Source organism: Lynx rufus, unplaced genomic scaffold (assembly GCF_022079265.1).
Source record: "Lynx rufus isolate CCGP_SWC_20201006 ecotype Redwood Valley unplaced genomic scaffold, mLynRuf1.p SCAF_1, whole genome shotgun sequence".
Lineage (NCBI taxonomy): Eukaryota > Metazoa > Chordata > Mammalia > Carnivora > Felidae > Lynx > Lynx rufus.
This window is the reverse complement of record NW_025814823.1, coordinates 128,799,723-128,826,789: the sequence shown is the minus strand read 5'-3', so window position 1 is coordinate 128,826,789 and position 27,067 is coordinate 128,799,723. Positions and strand designations below refer to the sequence as shown.

Below are 27,067 nucleotides of genomic sequence, written 5' to 3'. Positions count from 1 at the left end.
GAAACTGAATCAGTAATCAAAAATCTCCCAAAAACCAAAAGTCCAGGGCCACATGGTTTCACAGAGGAATTCTACCAAATGTTTAAAGAAGAGTTAATACTTATTTTTCTCAAACTATTCAAAAAAACAGAAGTGGAAAAAGACTTCCAAACTCATCTCTGAGGCCAGCATTACCGATTCCAAAAACCAAAGACTCCACTAAAAAAGAGAACTACAGGCCAATATTCCATATAAACATGGATGCAAAAATTCTCAACAAATTAGCAAATTTAATCCAACAGTACATTAAAAAAATCATTCACCACGATCAAATGGGATTTATTCCTGGGTTGCAAGGGTGGTTCGCTATTTGCAAATCAATCAACGTGATACACCACCTTAATAAAAGAAAGGGTAAGAACCATATGATCCTCTCAATAGATGCAGAAAAAGCTCTTGACAAAGTATAACTTCCATTCATGATAAAAATCCTCAACAAAGTAGGGATAGTTGGAACATACTTCAACATATACAAAAAACCCACAAAGAGTATCATGCTCAATGGGGAAAAACGGAGAGCATTTCCTCTATAGTCAGGAAGAAGATAGAGATGTTCACTCTCACTAGTGTTCTTGAACATAGTACTTGAAGTCCTAGCTTCAACAATCAGACAACAAAAAGAAATAAAAGGCATCCGAATCAGCAAGGAAGAAGCCAAACTTTCACTATTTGCAGGCAACATAATACTGTATGTAGAAAACCTTGAAAGACCCCACCAAAAACTGCTGGAACTGATACATGAATTGAACAATGTCACAGGATACAAAAATCAACATACAGAAATCTGTTGCATTTCCATACACCAATAACGAAGCAGCAGAAAGAGAAATCAAGGAATCGATCCCATTTGCAAATGCACTATAAACCATAAGATACCTAGGAATAAACCTGACCAAAGAGGTAAATTATCTGTACACTGAAAACTATAAAACACTGATGAAAAAAACTGAAGATGACACAAAGAAGTGGGAAAACATTGCGTGCTCATGGATTTGAAGAACAAATACTATTAAAATGTCTATACTACCCAAAGCCATCTACATATTTAATGTAATTCCTACCAAAACACTACCAGCATTTTTTTTTTTTTTTTTGCAGAGCTACAAGAAACAATCCTAAAATTTGTATGGAACTACAAAAGAGCCCAAATAGCCAAAGCAATATTGAAAAAGAAAAGCAAATCTGGAGGCATCACAATTCTGGAACTCAAGAAGTATCACAAAGTTGTAGTAATCAAGACAGTGTGGCACTGGTACAGAAACAGACACATAGATCAATGGAACAGAGTAGAAAACCCAGAAATGGACCCATAACTATATGGTCAACTAAACTTAGAAAAAGCAGGAAAGAATATCCAATGGAAAAAAGACAGTTTCTTCAACACATGCTATTGGAAAAACTGGACAGCAACATGCAAAAGAATTAAACTGGACCATTTTCTTGTACCACATACAAAAATAAATTCAAAATGGATGAAAGACCTAAATGTGAGACAGGAAACCATCAAAATCCTAGAGGAGAACACAGGCAGCAGCCTCCCTGACATCGGCCATATCAACTTCTTTACTACATACATCACTGGAGGCTAAGAAAAACAAAAGCAAACGTGAACTACTGGGATTTCATTAAGATAAAATGCTTCTGCACAGCAAAGGAAACAATCAACAAAACTAAAAGCCAACCTTCAGAATGGGAGAAGACATTTGCAAATGACATATCTGGTAAAGGGTTAGTACCCAAAATATATAAAGAATAAAACTTAACATCCAAATCCAAAATAATCCATTGAAAAAATGGGAAGAAGACACGAATATACATTTTTGCAAAGAAGACATCCAGATGGCTAACAGACACATGAAAGAATGCTCAATATCACTCACCATCAGGGATATACAAATCAAAACTACAGTGAGATATCACCTCACACCTGTCAGAATCGCTAAAATTAACACAGCAAACAAAAGGTTTTGGTCAAGAGGCAGAGAAAGGAGAACACTCTTGCACTGTTGGTGGGTATGCAAACTGGTGTAGCTACTCTGGAAAACAGTATGGAGGCTGCTTAAAAAGTTAAAAATAAAAGTACCCTATAATCCAGCAATTTCACTACTAGATATTTACCCAAAGCATACAAAAATACTGATTCGAAGGGATACATGCACCCAATGTTTACAGAAGTGTTATCAATAATAGCCAAACTGTGAAAAGATCCCAAATGTCCATTTACTGATGGATAAAGAAGATGTGATACACACACACACACACACACAAACAGAATATTACTCAGCCATAAACACAATGAAATCTAGCCATTTGCAACAATGTGGATGGAAAGACAGTATTATGCTAAGTAAACTAAGGCAGTCAGAGAAAGACAAATACCATGATTTCACTCATGTGGAATTTAAGAAACAAAACAGATGAACATAGGGGGGAAAAGAGGCAGTGCAGAAGACAGACGATTAACTACAGAGAAGAAACTAAGGGTTGCTGGAAGTGAGGTGGGTGGAGGGACAGGTTAAATGTGTGAGGGGTATTAAGGAGGGCACTGGTGATGAGCAGTGGGTGTTGTATGTAAGTGGTAAATCGCTAGATTCCACACGTGAAACTAATGTAACACTGTACGTTAACTAACTAGAATTTAAATAAAAACTTGAAAAAAAAGAGTTATGCTTTTAATAAACAAAGCATAGAAAATAAACTTTACATGATAAAAGCTGAGGGAAATGCTTCTTTAGAATCTCTAGCAAACAGTGCAGTTTGTCACTTGGACCACAAGATGGAGACACCAGTTACCTCGAAAGCAATAGATAAAAGGAAAGAAATTGCTTCTTCAGTGTTAAAATCACAAAACTAATTTAAAAAAATATATGTAATCTAAAGCCATTTTTTTTTGGAAATTTATTCTAACAATGATATAGTGAAGTGTGCTTGTGATTCTGAAGATAATTCTCTATCCAACTCCATTCAACTGTCATTTCCAAAAGCAAGCATGTCAACTCAATTTTGTAATTTTTGTGGAATAACTAACACTTAGAAAGTCTTAAAATAGCAGCTGAAATGAATTGCTGAACTGAGTAGTACTCTGAAAAGGGAGAGGGCTAAGTAAGAAAAGTAACAGTTTCATCTGATTTACATTGATACAGAGAAACTGGGTTTTGCACGAGTATTTTAATACAAATGGAGTTCATCACTAAATAACCTTGATAAATCAACAAAAGATATATTATTTTATTTTTTATAATTCTTCCACAAGTACAGTGAATCGTGACAAGTGCTAGGAATGGTGCCTAATTCACAGTATTTAATACTAATTATCACTACTGACATTACTACTCTTAGCGTAAAGCAATTATAAAATCCTCAAAGCTTCTTTTCTCTTACATAACTAAGCCTCACTTAGAAACAGATATAATGTAGCCTAGTCACTCATTCATTATTTGTTTCCATTTCAGCTAAAAAAAAAAAAAAAATCCCCTATTTCCCTGCTAGGGAAAAGCAGAATTCAAGATTAAGGATGCTTAAGTTCATTTTAAAGCCAGTATAAAATAATGACAGGTAGGACTGTGAATACATTTCAACCTCCTGTTTTTCTCTTAGATGAAAGTATTACACAGATGTGGTTCTGCTGGTATGAGATGGGAATGCACTCAAGGACTACAGGGAAAATGTTGGTATTCTCTGTTCACCAAAACACAATTAAGTGTACATGCATGCATACATATGCAAAAGTAGGGAATTCAGTAAGCAACTGAAATAATCTCAGAGGAAAACACAATTAACTAGTGAAATATTAAAATGAAGATCAGAAAATTAAAAGTTCAACCTTCAGACGACCCTGAGAAAACCTATATAAAAGTTCATAATTATTACCTTATATTCAACAAAATATTTTATTTTTTAAAGTACATGTATTTATTTTGAGAGAGAGCAGGTGTGAGCACAAGTAGGAGAGGGGCAGAGAGAGACTCCCAAGCAGGTTCCACCCTGACAACACAGAGCCTGAAGTGGGGCCTCATCCCACAAAGAGTGAGATCATGACCTGAGCAGAAATCAAGAGGCAGGTGCTTACGTGAATGAGCCACCCAGGCACCCCTCAACAAAGTATTTTAAAGTAAGTTCAACTTCTAGATATCCCTAAACAGAAAGTTTGTTTTAGTTAGTATCGTAAAACATTTGAGGATAGCTTCCAATTTGATGATGTCCATGGTAATGATTACATTGTGATCTTTAACAACTCAAGATACAATGCTGCTTACTGTTCTATGGGGCGCCTGCACGGCTCAGTCAGTTAAGGGACCAACTCTTGGTTTTGGCTTAGGTCATGGGTTTGAGCCCCACGCTGGGCTCTGCACTGACAGCGGGAGTCTGCTTGGGATTCTCTCTCTACCTCTCTCTCTGTCCCTCCCCAACTCGTACTGTTTCTGTCTTTCTCAAAACAAATAAACTTAAAAATTTTTTAAATAAAAAAGAATATTGCTTGCTGTTCTAAAAATTATATGTATTTTTTTAAGTCTTCATGAATTCTTCAAAATATAATTGTCCCTTATTGTTCATTAATGACTAGGTAAAATCCATTGTGTTATTTTAAAACCCTGGTATTAAGAGACAGAAGTTTATAAAGCAGTAGTGCGGGGTTTATTTAGAAGAAAAAGTATAAATACAATTATTTTAGAGAAAAGATTCTTCCTTCTTCCTTCAAAGCAGCTCACAGAAAAATACTGAAAAAAACTGGCAACCTACAATTATTTTAAACAATGCTGCCACCTGCTGGAAAAATCTGAAATTTCTTCATTTCCCAAATGTTAGACTAAACACCACATTAAAGAGCTGTATCATAGTCTTCCAATTACCTAATGAAACAAGACACATCTTATTCAATAATTCTGACCATCTGATTTGTCTGATTCTAAATAACTACATCTTAATCAAGTACTAATTCATTATAGTTTTTAGTATATCTATAATTTTTTTTAATGTTTATTTTTTGAGAGAGACAGAGTGTGAGCAGAGAAAGACAGAGAGAGAGAGAGAGAGAGAGAAAGAGAGAGAATCCAAAACAGGTTCCAGGATCAGAGCTGTAAGCACAGAGCCTGTAGTTTTTAGTATATTTAAGTGCTAAATACAAACAGGTTGAGGCAACATTATCAAAAACAACACAACTCTGTAATTATATGAAACAGTAGATGATGCAGGTTTTGAAGTTTCAGATGATGGTACTTTCATCCTTAAAGGAAAAAAAATAAGACTGGGTATCTTAACAGAAGTTTGAGGCTAGCAATAAAACTAAATTTGGAAGGTCCCTGACTAAGCTAAGTCCAAAGCGGAAGCATGCTAGAAAAGTTATGGAAAAGATACTCTTATTTATAATGAGACCATTTTAGTTCCTGAAGAATATTTGGCCATTTACCATAAATAAAAAATATATATACCTTAATCACCTGATTTAAGATTTTGTAAAGCAACTTCTTTATTTCCTGTAGCTTTTAAAATCTTGCTTTGTTTTTATTTTTATAATTTGGGTCCATAAATATCTCAATTCATTGAACAGCTGTTTTGTGAGTAACTACTCTGTATCATGTAGCTTTTTTAAGTACTCAGAAATCAAACAATCACCTTATGTTTAAGATGAGGATAATAATCCCTAGTTATATGAGTGTTGCATAGATGAGAAATACAGTTGGCACATGATGAATGATAATTATCATTAATGTGAGCATTACTAAAACGATTGGAAGCAATGGTAAGTTGAGAACAAAATGGAAGGAAAAAAATGTTTCTAATTTGTATTACAAATTAAAAATGTAAACTTCAGTTTAAAATAGCCTGGGTGCTATTGGGGTGCCTGGCTGTCTCAGTCAGTGGAGCATGCGACTTTTGACCTTGGGGTTTTAGGCTCGAGCCCCACACTGGGTGTAGAAATTACTTAAAAATCTTTAAAAAAATAATAAAATAGCCATTGATTTATGTTTATTTCATTTATTTTTCAAAATATAAGGTGGGGGGGTGAATGAAGCTACACTGGAAAATAGCTAAAGGTACCATCAAAAGACCAGAAATGGAGGCAAATAGATATGAAATACATAAAACAGGTATGTTTTTCATAAAACAGTGTTGAATAAGTATTTGCCACATGAGAAATTAATGAATGGTACAGGGTGAATTGGAAGGCAAACTTAGGAATGCTGACTGGCTTATGAATTAGCAGACATACAAGCCTCACTGGAAGCATCTCTATAGATTTTCCCAAAAATTAGTTGTGAAAGAACCCCAAGGTTAGAGTAGTAGAGTTGAAAGCACAGGGCAAAAAAAATTGGTTTAAAAAAAAAAAAAAAGGTAGTAGCTGGCCTGAGATCAAAGGTGATAAAAAAAAATCTGACCTGATATTGACATTCTCAAGATTCCAACTTGCAGGGGCTAAAACTAAAGCATTCTGAGTAATCAGTATAGTTCTCCCAGAAAAATCTGACCAGAGCCCTATGGAAAAACATAGGCATATGGCATTCACACAGGTATCACTTGGTACAATCACTTTCAAGTAAAATGAAGGCTATGCTGCATAAGTCATCTAAGGAGGGTGATCAGAAATAAGAAAACATAAACAACAGAAAGCAAAAAAAAATAAGATGACTGAAGTAGTACTAAATACACCACTTACTACAACAAATATAAATGGGTTAATGCCATCATTAAAATTTTTTTTAATTTTTTTTATACATTTGCTCCCCCAAAATCAGGGATCTGTGTGTAAAAAGGGGGGGGTTATCAACATAAAAAGACAACCTACAAATTACAAAAGACTTAAAAACATATTAGCAATAATAATGTAAAGATTTTGTTTGGAGCTACATTTATACAAACTGTAAAAATAAGTAAACAAATCAATAAATTAACATGACCAGGGAAAACCAGAGAAATGTGACAAAAAGTATATTTAATGATGTTAAGAAATTGTTGATTTCCATATGAGATAATGGTTTACTGTCATATTTAAAAAGAGGAGTCTTGTGTTTAAGAGACATATACCAAGATGCTTACAGATAAATTAACATCATGTTTAGTGTTTGCTTCAAAATAAGAGGAAAGATGAGTTGAGGAAAGGGAGAAAATAAAATTTAGCTACGAGTTGGTAACTGTTGCAAATGAATGATGGGTACATGGAAGTTTGTTTTATCCTTTTCTCTATATGTCTGGAATATTTCATATTCGACAGTTAAAAATAAAAGATAAATAAAACAAATGATTTTCAGGCTAGAAAATCCAACTACTGTAATATTCTTTTTAAAAAAGGAAACACATATAAATAATATAAAGTACTCTATTTTATTTTATTTTAAGCTTCTTTATTTTGAGAGAGAGCATGCATAAAGAAATGGCAGAGAGAGAAGGAGAGAGAGGATCCCAAGCAGGGTCCATGCTGTCAGCACAGAGCTCGGTGCGGGGCGTGATCCAATGAACTGTGAGATTATGACCTGAGCTGAAACCTAGAGTCGATCTTAACCAACCAAGCCACCTAGGCCCCCTAAAATATCGTTAAATTTTAATTAAAATTCAATTTTAGATTGATGAACCTCAATTCAAAATTACTACTTCTAAGGTTTGGTGTATACTTCCTCTGATTTGGCTTCTCAAAAGTGTTTGAGAACTCCAAACTTAAAAGACTTTTTTTTAACCAGAAAGCTTGACATATAAAATTCAGTGGATAAAGAACATGTGGCACATACACACACACACACACACACACAATGGAATTATTACTCAGCCATCAAAAAGAATGAAATCTTGTCATGTGCAAGCATGTAGATGGAACTAGAAAGTATTATGCTGAGCAAAATAGGTCAATCTGAGAAAGACAAATACCATATGATTTAACTCATATGTGTAATTTAAGAAGCAAAACAGATGAACATAGGGGAAGGGGGAGAAGAGGGAAGAGGTAAACAAACCACAAGAGACTCCTAAAGATCACACTGAGGTTGATGGAGAGAGGTAGGTGAGAGATGAGCTAGATGAGTGATGTGTATTAAAGAGGGCACGTGGTATGATGAGCACTGGATGTTGTATGTAAGTGATGAATCACTGAAATCTACTCCTTAAACCAATATTGTACTGTATGCTAACTATCTAAAATTAAAAAAAAAAAGAAATATAAATTTCAGGAAATGTTGGGGTGCCTCGGTGGCTCGGTTGAGTACCCGACTCTTAATTTCAGCTCAGGTCATGATCCCAGGGTTGTGGGATCCAGCCCTGTGTCCAGCTCTATGCTGAGCGTGAAGCCAGCTTAAGATTCTCTCTCTTTCCCTCTGCCCTTCTCCCCTGAGCTCTCTCTCTCTCACTCTAAAATTTAAAAAATTCAGGAAATGTTATTATAAATTCTGTACTTAGCACACTGATAATATGTGTGAGTCTAAATGTATCCATATAAATTAGAAAGTATATAAAATATAATTTGGCAGTAAAATGCTTTCATGAAAATCTTAGCACAAACTTTTCTTTGCTCACAAGTTTCATAAATGTTCAAATAATGCTTCATTAAAAAACTGAGAACAAAATGAAAAAAATCTTTTGGAATGTAAAATTTTCTAATAAAATTTTGAAGAGATTTATTTCATAATTATTTAAATATGACAATTTTAAAATCACTGCTAGTAGCCTAGTATAACAATTCACTATGCAAAAAGCCCTAATGAGGGTTATACAGTTTTTAAAAATGTATCCCCAAAATAAATCTAGCTACCACGTCTGATGAAACATTTGTCCTGGATTCTAAAAGAAGACATCAACGTTACCTACTGCCCATTGCTATCCCTGCCTTGGCCCCCAACCAATTCTGTTTTGGGAACATCAACTAAACTCAGTATTATGAACAGTAACAAACTAGATACAACTCTTAAATGACTGTATTCAATCAAGTTTAATTTATTTTTTTCTGAATGGTGAAAAGTAAATAACTATTATCTGATTCAACTCCCTGGTAAAAATCATGTAAACTTTCAGGTTTGATTTCTATTAATATAAATATCTATGCTTCTTACAAAATTATTGATCTACAGATTACATTATAAACAAATGTCACTTTCAGGATAGACTTAAAGGTCATGAACGTCAGCCAGGTAGTTTGGATCTATTCCTCCTGGACTGAGAAACCACTAAAATGATAGCATTTCTAAATACGTGTCTCTTAATCTGATCTTGTTATTACTCTCTCCCTGCTTGAATAAACATCCCTACAGTTTTAATGATCACCTATATAAAAGTGGCTTCCAAATCTGTATTTTAATCACTAACATCTTTGGAGCTGCAGATCTGAATATAAAATTGCCTGATTATCCAGTTGTCCTATTATAACAAACAAACTCCATTTACTCTTTGACCACCCCCAACCCAAAGCCTACTTCTCTATTTGCATGTGTGCCTATTAGCCTGTATTTGCATGAATCAGTACACCACAATCCACCAGCTCTCCAGAATTAAAACAAAATCATCTTTGGCCTCTCATCTTTTCTTTCCCCTTCCACCAGTCTAAGTCATTGTCAAGTTTAAAAGTTTTGCTAAATCAAAACTTTTCTTTCCATTCACATCACTTCAGTCTCATAAGAGCTCTTTCCAGGATCAAGGTCAATCTAGAAATGCTCCCATCAAATAGTATTTCAGCTCCTCCCTCTCCCCTCTAGCTCACCTTCTACAGGGCTTTCGGAGTTATTTCTCCAGCAGCTCTTATCATGTCACAAGCTTTTCAATGGCTACCTACCAGCTACAGAATAAAGTGCAAACTTCAAACTTAGAGTATTCAAGGCGTTTTAGTATCTGACCCTGTCTATTCCCTCACTAGTTTTCTCTAGTTCTACACTGAAGTCCACTAGCATGGGACTACCTTCTAATGTCTGTGGTATTTCCTACCCCTTCCAAGCCCGGACAGAAGATGCTCTTAAACCATTCTTTCTGAAATTGTATTTATCATTCAAGGTGCTGATCAAATGTGTTCAGCTCCTTATCTCCCTAAATTCTCTCGGCTACAATTAAACACAAGGCACTCTCTTCCTTTTATAACATAGCTCTAATGGTCTGAAAGTTATTTCTTATAAAAAAGATAAACATGTCCCCTCTGACCTGAGTTCTAATTTAAATGTCTGCACAGATGAGCCTAATCTTTTTCTGTACAACAATCTTCCAAATATGTGAAGCTACTCCTAAATCTTCTCTTCACAGGATAAATCTCCTCAAGACTCACAGCTAATAGTCATAGATATGATTTCTAGAAATTTTCATCATTTTCACTACGTCTGTCTGGACACTCTGGATCTCTCCTGAAGTGTGATATCCAGAGCCAAACACAATACTTCAAATATTGTTTTTTGCAAATTATGCATGATATTCATCTTCCTCCCCAAATTTGGACATTCACAATGTCTATTACCAAATTAACAACTCAAAAATAGTCTTTCAGTAATAAACTTGTCATTTTTAACCGGTTGCAGATTTTTAATAAATGTGCAAAAGATAAAGGTGAAAATAATAAAACAAGGTTCAAAGAGGTTCTAGTCAGAATCGAGTATACAAGAATTTACTTTAGGAAGAAACTCCTTTTGAAACATGAGATAAATGAAACTAGATGGATAAAAAAGCAGAGATGCTATAAATAAAAAGGGTGCAATATCAAAGGAAATTTCTACACAAAGTTTATTTGGGGACTCTTTTGCTAAGTACTCCACCATAAAGCAAGCAAACTTTCAATAAAATATGTTAATTAACATCTTTTAATTAAAAAATGCCAACTAATAATGCTATATTCACAATCTTCTTATCCTGAAATGCCAAAATGCGTTTTAAAAAGTTAAAATTTCAACAATAAATTCTAAACTTAAATTCAACTGACTGGACAATACTCAAGAGATCTATTTTAAATTGCATAACTATCTTCACTCTCATTAAATAATATCCTGTGTGGAAAATACAGTTCTTTAAAGACTGGCACCACACTAATTAACTGAACTAAAAGAAAAAAGTCATTTCCTCTCAAGAGTTCTTAAATACTCTTCAATGATCATGTTAAATGCTCAACAATTTATTCAATTCAAAGAAAACTCAAGGAGACCTCTAAAGTGCTGTCTTTTATACAAAGGAAATAAAAAAGTTCAATGATTCATTTTCTGAAAACTTGCTTTAAAACAAACTAAGGATCTTTCCCCTTGATTTACAGTGGAAGGCTTAGGAAATGTGTAATGATATTGAGAGAATGTAATGTGTGTCTGTGCCAGAGGTCTAAAATATCTAAGAACTGAATGACACAGATATATCATATAGCAGCATACAATGATTCTCCTACATCATCAATAAAATCCTAATTTTCTCACAACCAAGAGTACATGAATTTGAAATATCAAGCTGATAGAAGTATAAATTTATAAGCACTTTGGAAAACAATCTGGTGTTATAAGATGGTTAAAGACCAACATATCCCTTGACTCACTAATTATGTTCTTAGAATACATGATTTTTTACATTTTAATCTTTCTTCAATGATATTATATTTTCACTGAAATGATACAATGAAGTTGATACAAAATTATAATAAAACCTTGGTTTGCAAGCATAATTCATTCCTGAAACATGCTTGTAACGCAAACCACTTGCATATCAAAGCGAATTTCAAGAACCATTGGCGTTGTGAAAATGTGACATTCAGCATCACGTACTACTCATGTTGCAAGGCATCACTCATTTATCATGTTAAAATTTATTAGAAATTTTGCTTGTCTTGCAGAACACTTGCAGAACAAGTTAGTCCCAATCCAAGGTTTTACTGTATTTTTAATGGTCGCAAGATTTGAACAGATATTTCACTAAAGATCTGTGGATGCCAAATAAGCACATAAAAAGATTCTCAACATTATCAGTCATTAGGAAGATGAAAATCAAAACCACAAAGACACACCACTATGCAACTAATAGAATGGATAAAATAAAAATAAGTAATAACAACAACAAAAACCTGACAATACCAGGTGCTACTGAGGATGTGTAACTAGAATTTTCTTAACATTGCTGGCAGGAATGTAAAATAGTATAGGCAATTTGGAAAAGTGAGGTAGTTTCCTATAAAGGTATATACACATGCACACAACTCAGCAATCTCACGCCTACGTATTTACACAAGAGAAATGGAAAATGATTCACATAAAATCCTGTATGTGAATGTTTATAGAAGCTTTCTTCACAATCACCAAAAACTAGAAACAACCCAAGTCCTTTGAGTAGTGAATGGATAAACTGTGGTACACCATCAACGAAATACTACTTAGCAATTAAAAGGAACAACTACAGACACATGGATGAATCTTAACTGTATTATACTGTGTGAAATAAGCTAGACTTGAAAGACTACATCCTATGTAATTTCATGTATATAACATTCTGGAAAAGGCAAAATTATAGGGACCTAAAACAGATCAGTGATTGCCAAGGGCTGGTTATGGGGTGAAGGAATGAACTTCTAAGGGGTAGAGAGAATTTGGGAAGTGACAGAACCATTCCATATCTTCATTATGTGATAGCTACAGGACTCTATGAATTTATCAAAAAACATAAAACCATACACCAAAAAGGATGAGTGTTACTGTATGTAAATTATACTTTAAAAAAGTCAACTGATGTTCTGCATATTTCTTTAATGTTCCTGACAACTTATGGAAAAGAAAAATCTTTCCTTCTGCTTGCAGTCTGTGAAGAAAGACCGTCAACATGCTACGTAGTTTCTTTGTGGACTTAAAAAAAAAAAAGAAATAAAGACATATTCCCTGCCCTGAGAGTCTGGAAGCTCACTTGGGAAACAAGTCTAAGATGCTAAGTTACAGAAAAAGGCTAGGCAAAACAACTTTGAGTGATAAATCATGGAAAGCACTTTACATGTGCTCTAAGAGAAAGGAAGGAAGAAGTAATTCCCTTTGACTAGAGTTAAAGGAAATGAATGGAACACAATTTAGTAAAATTCTTAGTGTTTCTCAGTGCAACCATTATTATCGTGTCTAACTTTCAGATGAGGAGAATGAGACTTGGGAGGACAAATACTTCGTCCGTGTTCCCTCAGCTATTAGGTGTCAGGGCTGAAATTCTAATCCAAGCCCATCCGACCCCAAAACCTGAGATCTTTCGCATTGCGATGATGGAACAACACTGAAGAGGTTATCACGGCTGCTACGTGACGGGATTTGAGCAGACAGGAACGTCCCCTAACTTTCCAAACTCCACTACTTCGTATGAATCTTAAGAAACACCACGGCTAGTGCAATGATCTTAAAGTGAGCTCTACGGGGTTTTGGCGTGAAAATTCGTGGGGAAGGTAACATGAAGCCTTGTGAGGATCTCTTCACGGTGCGCAGAGACCTACTTCTGATACGTTGGAGTAAAGTGACGCATGTGGCCAGCGCCCGAGCGGCTGAAAAAGGTAAACACCAAGAGGAAAAAGCCGAGGCGCTGAAGACAACACCGCTTCAATTAGAGAACTCTGGCCTGATCGCAAGGAGAGCACAAGAGGAGGAAAAGCTACTTTCCTGCCCTGCCAAGGCCCTCTGGTAAAAGACCTCCGTGGACTTGTCCCTGTCTGCGTCGCCCAAAGACCAGGAGCGGGGCCGGGGCGTCCTCCGCCTGTGGGCTCTCTGCGTGGGGAGGACAGCTGTGTATGCTGTGCGGTGCTCTCGCGGGTCGCGGCGGGGCGCACCTTACCAAGGCACTGCAACCCAGGGACGGCGGGCACACACTCGACTGGGCCGCGGCGCAAAGCTCAGAGTGAAGGGGTTGGCGAGGTGAACGAACTTGCGCTGTCCCCCTAGATGACATCACAACTGTCGCACACTGTGTTAGTTGACTAGACGCTCTCACTTTCCCCTTATTTACTGACCAAGCAGCCGCTGCGCTCGCTGTCATCTCACCTCTCCAGTTCCTGTATTCCGGAACATAGTAGTATTTGTTCCCGAACCGGTCTGTGCCGACTTGCTCCTTCGCTTCCTTTGACAGCGCTCTCCATAAGGCACGGAACAAATCCTGAGACCAACCCATGCAGTCGGTACGGCTTTCAGCGCGAATCTCAGACGGATCCGCCAGGACCCAAACACACGCGCTCTCTAGCCGCGGACCCCGCCCACCCACTTTAGCTTCACGCCCTTCTAGTAACGGCGCTCACCATTGGTCGGGTGTCATCTGGCTTGACCAATGGGAGACCCCACTGGTACAGCCTCCGCGCTCTGTCATGGCGGCGTCCGGTGTTCAAGCCGGTGTGAAGGGACAGGATGTTAGGGTTTTTGTCAGCGAGACAGACCGGTTTGGAAGACCCTCTTCGCCTCCGGAGAGCGGAGTCCACACGGAGGTAAAGAAAACCTTACTTTTTTCTCAAACAGCCCATTCAAATCTGGACCAATGGCTATGTGAGTCTTGCCTCTCACTTTCCCGCTTCATTATCACTTTACCTCCACCATACTCGCCTTTAATCTCTTCTGCCTTGCGGCCGACGAAAATAAGATACCCTTTACATTCCTGTAGGCAGGTGGGTGCGCACTCGGGTTCTGGCGAAAATCCTTTCGTTTTACCTTACTCCTTCTCCCTCACATTACGTTTCCTCTCCACTCCCCAAGGAATAACTACTCTCCAAAGATTCCTTCATTCAGTCAGTCGACATACTTAGTGAACTCCCACTTTTAGCCAAGCGTTATGCTAAGAGCGGAGTGTAGGCCAAGAACTGAACCAAGTTTAGCATGACTAGAGCAGACAAGGGGGGGCGGTGACAGAGATGAAGCTGGAAATGTAGTCCGGGGCTCAGTGAGGAAGAGCCTTGTATGCTTGGTGAAGAGGTATGAAGAGGATAATAAGGTGACAACTGTTGGATTTTGTCTTCTGCCTGGAGAGTGGATTGAAGTTGAGAGCAAGCAGCGAAAGTCAAGTTAGGTAACTGTTCTAGTTGTCCAGGAGAGAGCAGGTGGAAGCCTGAGCCAGGGAAGTAGCGGTGGTTGGGTCAAAGACAGGATATATGAAAAATATTTAAGAAATAAAATCAACGAGCTATGGAAATTGTTTGGATATATAATAAATGGTGAAAAGAAAGGCGTCAACAATGATTCCCAGATAGTTGCTTTCTATAGCAGGGTGAATGATGATGGTATTCATGTAGATAGGACTTTCCAAAGGGGGGGACAAGTTTTATTGTAACTTTGCCCATACTGATTTTTTCCACATTACTTTCTCTTTTTTTTTTAATTTGTTTAAGTTTATTTATTTTGAGACAGAGACAGCATGAGTGGTGGAGGGGTAGAGAGAGAGAGAGAGAGAGAGAGAGAGAGAATCCCAAGCAGGCTCCACACTGTCAGCACAGAGCCTGATGTGGGGCTCAAACTCACAAAACCATGAGATCATGACCTGAGCTGAAACCAAAAGTCAGATGCTTAACCGATTGAGCTACCCAGGCACCCCTCCCATATTACTTTTGAAGAACCTGTGACTTGGAGAGAGGAAGACAAACTTCATGATATATATTTGATGCTCAGAAGAAATTGAGAGATCTTTAATGTGAGATAGTATGTGAAGTGATGTGGGAATGAGATCACCTAGGCACTATTTGTAGAGTAAGAAAGGCAGTTCAGTGACAATCTGAGAAAAATCAACATGTTTTTTTTTTAATTTTTTTAAATGTTTATTTTTGAGAGAGGGAGAGACAGAGTGCAAGTAGGGGAGGAGCAGAGAGAGAGAGGGAGACATAGAATCTGGAGCAGGCTCCAGGCTCTGAGCTATATGCACAGAGCCCAATGCAGGACTCAAACTGACAAACTGAGATCATGACCTGAGATGAAGTCAGACGCTTAACTGACTGAGCCACCCAGGTGCCCCAAGAAAATCAACATTTAAACTTAGGCTGGGGAGTGTGTGGGTGGCTCAGTCAGTTAAGCATCCAACTTCAGCTCAGGTCATGATCTTGAGTTTGGGGGTTTGAGCCCCATGTTGAACTCCGTGCTGACAGCTAAGAGCCTGGAGCCTGCTTCAGATTGTCTCCCCCTCTCTTTTTGCCCCTCCCCCGCTCACACTCTCTCTCAAAAATAAATAAACATTAAAATAAATAAATAAATAAAGTTAGGCGGAAGAAGACTTCAAAGAGGAGTTGAAGGAAAACCAGGGTGATGAAGTGTCATGTACACTAAAAGAAGACTGTTTAAAGAGGAAGCCATGAAATGTGTCGTTTGCTGGCCCTAGTGCCCTTCTTTGCTCTCAGTGGTTCCCCATCCCATTATTCTCTCTATTCAATTTATTAATACTGAAATTGTATTATGTATTTATTTTTTTTATTAGTTTATTGTTTTCTTAACCCTTATGAGAAAAAAGACATGAGAAAAGAGGCCTGGAAGAGTTTGTATTAAGCGGATGGTGTTATTCAAGAAATAGGAATTAGGAGGAATTAAAAGTATTCATTATATCTAAACAGCAGGGTAGTCACGGATGGCCTTGAGAAGAGTATTTTCAGAAGAATTGTGGGAATAAAAATAAGATTTCAGTGAGTTGGAGAATGACAGAGGAAAGGAAGTGGGAACTGCCAACATTAATGACTTTTTAATTGTCGACTCTCTCTTTAAAGAGAAAAGTATAGTTACTGAAAACTGATACATATGATTTTTTCTAATATCCCAAAAGAAGAACTCACCTGCTATATTAGTTATCAGTGGATGGGTAACAAAGTACCCCCAAAACTTAGCAGCTTAAAACAACAAAAGATTTACGGTAAAGCCCTGGTTTGTGAGCTTAATTCGTTCCGGAAACATGCTTGTAACCCAAATCACTTGCATATCAAAGTGAATTTCCCCATAGGAAATAATGGAAACTCAGATAATTTGTTCTACAACCCAAAAATATTCATATAAAAATGATAACGATATTGTATTATAATACGAAATAATAAAGAATACAAAATATAAAGAAAAGTAAACAAATGAACCTGCACTTTGAAAACCTTTGTGGCTGGTGTGAGGGAGACGAGAGAGGAGGGTTATAGTGTAGGATGACTCTCACTATCACTAATGGAATTACTGCTGTCTATTGGCTCAATGTAATCTTTTTCTGCATGGGAACAATTGTATATGCTCACGTGGATGTTGACTACAGTACAGTATTAATAAACTTCTATCATATACTGTATTTAATGAAACTGGCAGTAAGGCAGTAGAGGAAAGGGTGTATATCTACAGGCAGCCAGATCTAGAAGGAAGTAAAGCATTCCTAAGCTTACTCTTGTATGGAAAAGCAAAGGACTATCCTGTCCTACCACAATTACAAACAGACAAAAATAATAAACTATTGTAATGCATGATAATAATCTTTTGCCTGTTTTCACGAAGCAATTTATGTGTTTTGTATTCTAAAATGTTGCATCAGCTTTATATTTAATATTATGATTTTAGAATGGGAAAATATGTTTCAAATACTGCATGTAATTTTAACTAAATAAGTAAACATTAAATCTTTTTTAAGCAAGCTGATCTTTGATCAGTTTTAAACATGATTGATATTGCATCCACTGTTGTCCCCTTGTCCCCAACCCCAGTCAGTGCAGGGTAGGCAGCAATTCCTACTCAGCTCATTGATCCATTCTAATAAAAGCATATAGACATATCCAGAGTTTTTTATTTCAATAATTCCAAGAACCCAAGTTTTATTTCAGTGACTGTAAAAACTCAAAATTTACTTTTATCAAAATTTGTCAGTCTTCTCTGATAATTTAGCTTGTTTCCACCAAGTAGTTCTGCAATTCTTCCATTATGATCAGTAAAGTAAACATTGGAAAGTGAATGAACTTGCCTGTTGGACCTTTAGTTTTTGTGAAAATAACTGTACTTTTTAAAAAAGAATCAGCATTATTTTTAATCTAGTAAGTTCAGAAGTCTTATTATATCAGTAAAAATTTAAATCATGTCAGCTACTGAGAGTCTAAAACAGTGTTTTTTTTTCAGTCTTTTAATTTTAAATAGTCCTCGATCTGAAGAAGCAATTAAGTAAAGCTCTTTGTTAAAATTCTGTGACCTAATTATTCTGATTATGCCATTTTATTTTATTAAGATTTATTTTTTGAAGTTTATTTATTTTTAGAGAGAGAGTGTGCACACACACAAGCAGGGGAGAGGCAGAGAGAGAATCCCAAGCAGGCTCCATGCTGTCAGCACAGAGCCCAATGCAGGGCTCAAACCTACCAACAGCGAGATAATGACCTGAGCCAAAATAAAGAGCTTAACTGAGCCACCCAGGCGACCCAAGATTTATTTTCTTTTTAGAGAGAGAGAGAGAGAGAGAGAGAGAGAGAGAGAGAGAGAGAGAGCGCTACCATGAACAGGGAAGAGGGGCAGAGGTAGAATCAGAAGCAGACTTCACTCTCAGTGTGGAGCTTGGTGTGGAACTCAATCCCACAACTCTGGGATGGTGACCTGAGGGAATCAAGAGTCGGGTAGTCAACCAGCTGACTGAGCCACTCAGGTGCCCCTGCTTATGCCATTTTAATATGAGCTAATGAAATACAAATGCAGAAAGAGTTGCTATTCTTACAAAAACTACATAGACCACTTTTGAAATAATTCAAACAAATGGCTTAACATAAAATGCTGTTCAATAAGGTATATTGATTGAGAAAATGTTATAAAAGACTTGGGGAAAATACAAAACGATGGAACAGTTTTTCTCAACTTTGTCATAACACAGGAATCACCTAGGGTCTTTGGAAAAAGTATTTGTGCCAAAGTTCCAACCCTAAAGATTCTGATTTAATTGGTCCAGGCCACTGGGATTTCTTGAAAGCTCCCTAAGTGATTGTTAGGTTTAGCCAGGATTCACAACTATTGCTGGAGAAAGATTCCACATTCATTTGCTTTGCATATGTCCAAGATTCCATATTCATTTGCTTTGCATATGCCTTAAATGTTTATTCAACTAAAACAAACAAGGTAATAAAAACATCTTTTGCGTATTTACCCAAACGGATACAAAAATACTGATTCGAAGGGGCATATGCACCCCAATGTTTATAGCAGCATTATCAACAATAGCCAAGCTATATAGAAAGAGCCCAAATGTCCATTGACTGATGAATGGATAAAGAAGATGTGGTATATATAATGGAATATTAGCCATAAAAAGAATGAAGTCTTGCCATTTGCAACAACATGGATGGAGCTAGTGTTTTGTGCTAAGTGAAATAAGTGAGAGAAGGACAAATACCATGTGATTTCACTCATTAGAATTTAAGAAACAAAACAGATGAACATAGGGGAAATGCAAAAAATAGAGAGGGAGGGAAACCATAAGAGACTCTTCACTATAGAGAATAAACTGAGGGTTGATGGAGGGAGATGGCGGGGAATGGGCTAAGTAGGTGATCGATTTTAAGGAAGGCACTTGTGATGAGCACTGAGTGTTATATGGAAGTGATAAATCACAGAATTCTACATCTGTAATCAGTGTCACCATATATGTCAGCTAACTAGAATTTCAATAAAAACTTGAAATCATAAAATGAGTTAATAAATAAAACATTTTAAGAAATCTCTGAAAATCATAGAATCATATAATTATGGGTATGGTTTATAAAGGAAAGATGATATGGCACTCTGTTCAGCACATTTAATTCTACTTCAGACATTTGGCATATAAATATTCAGGTAGTCCTTTCTTTGTGTAATGGTGCACATCTATAAAACTAATTGTGCTAACTGAACCTAGGAAAGGTAACTTTAATAATCGGTGGAGAAACTATTATTCTGTGGTATTTAAAATTTCTTTGTCAAACACTAACCTTTTATTGTCAGTCATAAATACATAAAAAATGAAAAAAACAGTAAACCTTTAGTACACGTTAATGTAAAACATTAGAAACAATTTGAACTACAGTTCTCTCTTTATATTAAAAAAACCAGGGGCAGTGCCTGGGTGGCTCAGTTGATTAAGCATCCAACTTGGGCTCAGGTCATGATCTTGCAGTATGTGAGTTTGAGCCCCACATCTGGCTCAGAGCCTGGAGCCTGCTTTGGATTCTATCTCCCTCTCTACCCCTCTCCCACTCATGCTGTCTTGCACATGCTCTTTCTCTCTCTCTCTCTCAAAAGTGAATAAACATTAAAAAAATTTTTTTTGTTTTAATTAAAAGAAACAGGGTGCCTGAGTGGCTCACTAGGGTGATTGTTCAATTCTTGATTTTGGCTCAGGTCATGATCTCACTGTTTGTGAATTCGAGTCCCATGTCAGGCTTTGGTGCTGACAGTGGGGAGTCTGCTTGGGATTCTCTCTTTCTGCCCCTCTCTCTGCCCCTCCCCTGCTCACCCTCTCTCTCTCTCTGAATATTTTCATTGTATAACTTATAATACAAGTAGAGCATCTTCTCTATATCTTGCCTAATTATCATTCTTTCTAAGTCTGAATCAGATTTGAACATTTTATCCTTTGCATTTCAATGTCGTGAATTATCTCTGAGAGGTTTTTTTTTTGTTTGTTTTTTTTTAACGTGAGTGTTTTTGCCAGTGTTGTTTCCTCTAGGACATCCTTAGCCTTTTCATCACAACCACTTTTCATCATTTATTTGGGTAGGTTCACTCACCTGCATTGATTTCCTCAGTGTGCCTCTTTAGACTTTGTCAGGTGGCCATAGTGTCAATATTTCCACAGTCAGCTATTTCTTCTGTATTTCCATTTGCAGTCCATTTAAGTTTTACTTCCAGCATTATCACTTAGCGTTTCTTTGGTGCTCTTTCATTTTGTTGGCCAATTCTCTCTTATAATTACCCATTTTTCTAAAATTTCTTACAGGATTATCTCAGAAGCACAGACCTTTACAGTTTGTGTGTGAACTGAATAACAAATGCACAGTAACCAATCACTTACAGACTTTGAAAGAAGTCATGTAAATTGGTCACAAGCTATGATGTGCATGTTATTTTTGTAGTGATTTGTGGACTGAAAAGGTAGTATCCAACTTTGTGTTTTATGCTGTTAGTCACGGTTAACATACTGTAGTAAATGACTTTTGAGCCACATTGTTGGGGGTCTCGTATTTAACTAAATCCTGGTACCTGAAATTCTGTTTAGTTTGCAGATTGTACAAAATGAGGACTGCTTGTATATTTAAGTTAAGATAAAGCATTTAAAGTAGGGCTTCTTTTTAAAGAGTCCCCTCATTAAGTGATGTCTTTGCTTAACTAAACAACTGCATAGTCATATTTTATTTAAAGATGTCTACTCTAATTTGCCCCAAGGTCTTCCTTGTCAATGATTAAAGACAAAAGCATGAGCACTGATTTGCAAAGTTTATAATTCCTAACCCCAGTTTTTTTCACAACATTCTTGAGGTATATTTGACATATAATAAACTGCACATTTAGTTAGAGAAAACAGTTTGATGAGTTTTGACATACATATACACTTTTTAAACCATTACCATCAGGATAACAAATATCCATAAGCCAAAAATTTCGTCATAATTCCTTTTCTTTCTTTCCCTGCTTCATCCTGTTCTGCTCCAGGAAACCACTCCTCTGCTTTCTGTCAGCATATATTACTGTGCATATGCCAGAATTTTGTATAAATGAAACTATGTTTTGTCTGACTTTTCATTGAGCATAATTATTTTGAAATTTCTCCTTTTGATTCCTTTTTATTGGTAAGGAATATTCTCTTTTCTGGATATATAACAGTTTATCCATTCACTTTTTTTTTAATGTTTATTTATTTTTGAGAGAGACAGAGTGCAAGCGGAGGAGGGGCAGAGAGAGAGAGAGAGAGAGACAGAATCCGAAGCAGGCTTCAGATTCTGAGGTGTCAGCACAGAGCTGGATGTGGGGGCTGGAACTTGTGAACGGGGAGATCATGACTTATGCTGAAGTCGGATGCCCAACCGACTGAGCCATCCAGGTGCCTCTATCCATTCAGTTCTTGGTGAACATTTAAATGTTTCCAGTTTTTGGCTATTATATATAAAGCTACTGTGAATGTTCATGTACAAATCTTTGTGTGGATACATGTACATATCTTTGTGCTTTTATTTCTCTTGGATCCATGCCTAATTTTTGAATGACTAGAGTATATGCTTCACTTTTTTTTTAAGTATTTATTTATTTATTTATTTTTATGTTTTTCTTCTTTATTTTTGAGAGAGAGACAGAGACAGAGCATGAGAGGGGAAGGAGCAGAGAGAGAGGGAGATAGAGAATCGGAAGCAGGCTCCAGGCTCTGAGCTACCGGCCCAGAGCCTGACGCAGGGCTTGAACTCAGGGACAGTGAGATCATGACCTGAGCCAAAGTCAGATGCTTAACCAACTGAGCCACGCAGGCGCCCCTTATTTATTTATTTTTGAGAGAGAGAGAGCAACAGCGCCAGCAAGGGAGGGGCAGAGAGGGAATCCCATCTGGCTCCACCCTATCAGCGCAGAGCCTGACATGGGGCTCAAACCCACGAAACCACAGGATCACGATCTGAGATGAAACCGGGAGTCAGAGGCTCAACCAACTGAGCCACCCAGGTGCCCCTATGCTTCACTTTTTAAGAAACTGGTAGTTTTGTAAAAACTTACATTCCCACCAGTGGTGGATGAGTGTGCTAGTTGCGCATATTCCTTTCTTTTTTTTGGGGGGTGGGGGGTTATTTAAACATTATTTAATATTCGATTTTAATTAATCTCTTGTGACATCTCTTTATATGATATTTTTGGTGATTGTTCTAGGAATTATAAAATACCCACTTTCATTCTCTCCTTAGAATCTGTAGTTTACTGCTTCATTTGGCATATAGAAATTTTACCACTTTTAACCCTCCACCATATGTTGTTGTCTTTACATATTGTGAACCCCATAAGATAATGTTATACATTTTTTTCAACTGCCAAGCATACTGTAAGGAGAGTTGTCTATTATATTGGCCTAGATATTTATGATTTCTTTTGCTCTCTCTTCAATCCTGATGTCCCAGGTTTCCTTCCTGTATCATTTCCCTTCTGTCTGAGGAACTTTGTTTAGCTCTTCTTTTAGAACATGAACCAAAATTCCTAGCATGAACATGCATGTTCCTAACATGTAGCAAAACTCCATACTCTCAGATATTCATCACAATGCACCTTGTTTACTCCATAGAGTTTAGGCACAGAGAACCATTCATATCCAGGAATAATGGGAACCCTCCTGAAATCCCAGAAGCAGACAAAAGCCAATCTTGTAGGTAGACCTTTCTAAGGATAGAAGTCTCTGGCCTGCTATATTAACTCTTTTTGCACACCTTGTCTCCGTCTACACACACCATATCCTCATTTCCCTGTCTCATTACCCTCCTACTTTCCTTCATTTAACCCCTCTTAGTTCATTAAAACTTCAGTCCTAAAGTCTTTAGTTTGGGCAGAGGTAGGCTTCCATACACTGGCAGGGATTAGATTGGTCTAAAGTGATAATGCAGACCCTAACCAGGTTGAGGAGGTGCTCTTAAGTGTGGGGACTGACCAGCCCAGGCAATGGAGTGTTAGGGGAGGTAGAAATCAAAGCCCAAGCCTGGTGAGCAGCATTCTTTTTGGGGATGGGGATGATATTGGTGACAGGAGATCGGTTACATATAGTGATATTGATCAAAGAAATATATTCATGATAATGAGAGCCACATTTCTCACTGTTCAGAGAAAGGAACTCAAGGAAGGGATGATTACCTTTGTTTATGTTTGTATATTATTTTACTGGTTACAAGAAGCACACATTAATGATATAATCTGAAAAATCATCAAATAGAAAAACATTTTAAGAAGAAATGGAAATTTCAATGAAAATGTGAAAAATTATTTTGTGGTGAAGTATTGAATCTCAGAGATAGCAGAACAGCATAATGGTCTGGAGAAAAAGGATCAGAGTTCACATCCAGTTCAGCCAATTATTAGATGTATGACCTTGGGAAGATTAGTTATGTCTTAGTTTTATAATCAGGAAAAGCAGTTAATAATGTAACCTACCACCTAGGTTACCACTTATTACACTTACTATTACCACTAATTACAGAGTCAGTGAACAATAGGCTTTTAATATTAGCTGTAACTGTTATTGATCAAGGTCAGACAAACAGTAAGTGTTAGACTGGATATTTGAACCTAAGGCTAAACTTGTTCCAGAAGACAAAGCCACATGTATATCTTTATTTTTTTCTATTTATTTTTTAAATTTTATTTAAATTCAAGTTAACATATCCATGTATATCTTTAAATCAAACATTTGATATTGCTAAAATGGTTACCAAAATGTTTACAATTACTAATACTGGTACTGTGAGTGCATAAAAGTATCAGTTTGTATCTTTTCTAGCAGTGTGCATTGTTATTTTTTTTAAATAAAACTACCAATTAGGCTAAAAATGTTCATGTAAGTTAGCATCATGTTGATCAATAATGAATTTAGAAATCATTCTGGTTAAATTAATGTAAATGTTCTTTAATATCCAACAGATTAAGACAAATTCTAATATTTAACCTTCACTGGGCTCTTACTAAGTGCTAGTCATTGTGATGAGCACTTTCCGTGTATTAACTCATTTAATGTTAATATCCTCTCCAGAATAAAGATAGCTTACAGTTAGGTAATATCAGAAATTTCATTCATCTTAATTTGTAAGAGTACTTATTAACTATTTTGACTTATAGATATTTAATTGTGTTTTTAAAAATGTGCTTAATTGTTGAATTAAACATCCTCATCATGTATTTCTGCCTAAGGCATAAGAAACACCAAGGATTTTTTTGTTAAATACTGTAATTTAAGCTTTTGTCCACTAGGTGTCCTCAGTTAAGTTTAAGATACCAGAATTTAACTTTTTCTTCATGAACATTTCAGTCTGTAAATATCTTAATGAAGTACACCCATTATCTTTTTAAGCTTCTTTTTAAGTTTATTTACTTATTTTGAGAGAGAGAGAGGAGAGAATCCCAAGCATACTCTACAGTGACAGCACAGAGCCCAGTGTGGAGCTTGAACCCATAAACCAGAAGATTATAACCTGTGGCATACCAGGAGTTGAATGCTCAACCAACTAAGCCACCCAGGTGCCTCAAAGTACACCCTTTAAATGAAGTTTAAAATAATGCTTCAGGAGAAATTCCATATATGTAAGTGTTAGTACTGTTGATATTTTTTAAATTCATGTAAGGTCTTTAAAAATCTGTAAATATCTTTGAATGTGTGGTAGAATATTTAAACATTACTTGCAATTTTTGCAATATGTGTAATTTTGGTGAAATAAGGACGTTTTTAATGTTTAAATTACTTTTTTATTGTTCTGTCTTTCTTCCCCCCCTCCCCTTTCCGTTTTTATATTTTATTCAAGGGTTTTGGGACTGGAGTTAAACAAAGACAGAGATATTGAAAGGATCCATGGCAGTGGAGTTAATACCCTTGACATTGAACCTGTTGAAGCAAGATAGTAAGTTTATTACACTTATACATTTTTTGTCAAAGTGAGATGCAGTCAAATCTTGCTTTCTGATTACTTATGTTAATGGTTCCATAAAAATTAGTAAAATTTCTAAATTGTAGCATTTTAAATCTGACATTACTGATTTAAATAAACACAAAACATTACACTCTTAAAATGTTGCCAGGTAAACATTTCCAAACTACTTTATTTTATTTTCTTTACGTTTATTTATTTTGAGAGAGAGAGAGAGAGAGTGTGCCGTGCATGTGCCAGCGGGGGAAAGGCAGAGAGAGAGAGAGGGAGAGCGAGAGTACCAGGCAGGTTCTGTGCTGTCAGTGCAGAGACAGATGCGGGGCTCAGTGTCACAAATTGTGAGAATGTTCATTGTGAAGTCAACAGACATTGAAACTTTTTGATTGCAGAGGGCTTTTAAGTGCTGGATTGTGTGTCTTAAGTGCCATTTTAAAATAGAGTTGCTAAACCATGAGAGAGTCTTAAATATAGAGAACAAACTAATGGTTGCAGGGGAGGTGAAAGGGCATGGGCTAAAAGGGTGATGGGCATTAAAGAGGGCACTTGTTGGGACGAGCACTGGTAAGTCTGACTGATAAGTCACGAATCACTAAATTCTACTCCCAAAACGAATAGTACACTATATGTTAACCAACTTGAATTTAAATAAAAAAAAATAAAAGGGGGCCCTGCGTGGCTCAGTTGGTTAAAGGTCAGACTCCGGCTTAGGTCACGATACTCTGGTTCAGGTCATGATTTCAGTTTGTGAATCTGAGCCCAACATTTGTCTCGCATGATGTCTCTGCCAACAGCCCAGAGCCTGCTTCAGATCCTGTTTCCTTCTCTCTCTGCAGAGAGAGGAGGGAAAGGGAAAAGAAAAGTAAAGAAAATACAAATATGAAGAAAAAACAGAGTTGCTACTCTAAAGGAGTCTAATGGGAAAACAAATATAAAAAGTGAAAGTATATGTTGGAGAATTAAGCTTGAAAAATCCAGACCTGTATTTGAGCTCCTCCTGTCTTTACCACTTGGCAACTGAGTGACCTTGAGCAGCATACCTAACCCTTTTATTTCTCAGTTGCCTTAGCTATGCAATGCCAAAAATAATAACTACGTTACAAATTTGTTGTCATTTAAATGAGATTATATGTGTAACATGCTTAGCATAGGACCTGGCATATCATTAGAGGTTGCCCCCACTCCTATTAATCAAAAGCTTATCACCTATGCTTTTACTCCTTTCAGTCCATTCTCCACACAGCAGCTGATGCTTTAAAAAATGCAGATATCAACATGCCATCCACCCACTTAAAACTCCTCTTGATCCCACATTGTTTTACAAGAAACTTCAAAAAGCTTCTTGTGGTCTGTAATCAGAACAACTGTAAAGTAACTAAGGTTTGTTGTGTCATGTTACATATAACATCACCCCAGAATTTTTATATTATAATGAAGTGTTATTACTATTTACATTAAAATCAACCAGATAGGTTCGATAGAATTGTTTTTTATTTTCAGCTACTTGTCATAGTGCCACCTAGTAGTATATGAGAAACATGTACAGTGAACACATTCTCA

General features: G+C 36.6%; 2 protein-coding genes across 2 annotated transcripts in view; one reads left to right on the top strand and one right to left on the bottom strand.

The window, feature by feature from the left end:
- The window catches only part of NDUFAF2 (NADH:ubiquinone oxidoreductase complex assembly factor 2), a 174,373-nt gene extending 160,166 nt beyond the window's left edge, over positions 1-14,207 (bottom strand). Inside the window, exon 1 of the mRNA XM_047086868.1 lies at positions 13,965-14,207. Within this exon, the coding sequence (XP_046942824.1) occupies positions 13,965-14,091 (127 nt within the window). The 5' untranslated portion in view covers positions 14,092-14,207. The remainder of the gene's footprint in view (positions 1-13,964) is intronic.
- A 93-nt stretch (positions 14,208-14,300) lies between these two features.
- Positions 14,301-27,067, top strand: part of ERCC8 (ERCC excision repair 8, CSA ubiquitin ligase complex subunit) — a 64,413-nt gene continuing 51,646 nt past the window's right edge. Inside the window, exons 1-2 of the mRNA XM_047086864.1 lie at positions 14,301-14,398; positions 25,388-25,483. Of these exons, the coding sequence (XP_046942820.1) occupies positions 14,322-14,398; positions 25,388-25,483 (173 nt within the window). The 5' untranslated portion in view covers positions 14,301-14,321. The remainder of the gene's footprint in view (positions 14,399-25,387; positions 25,484-27,067) is intronic.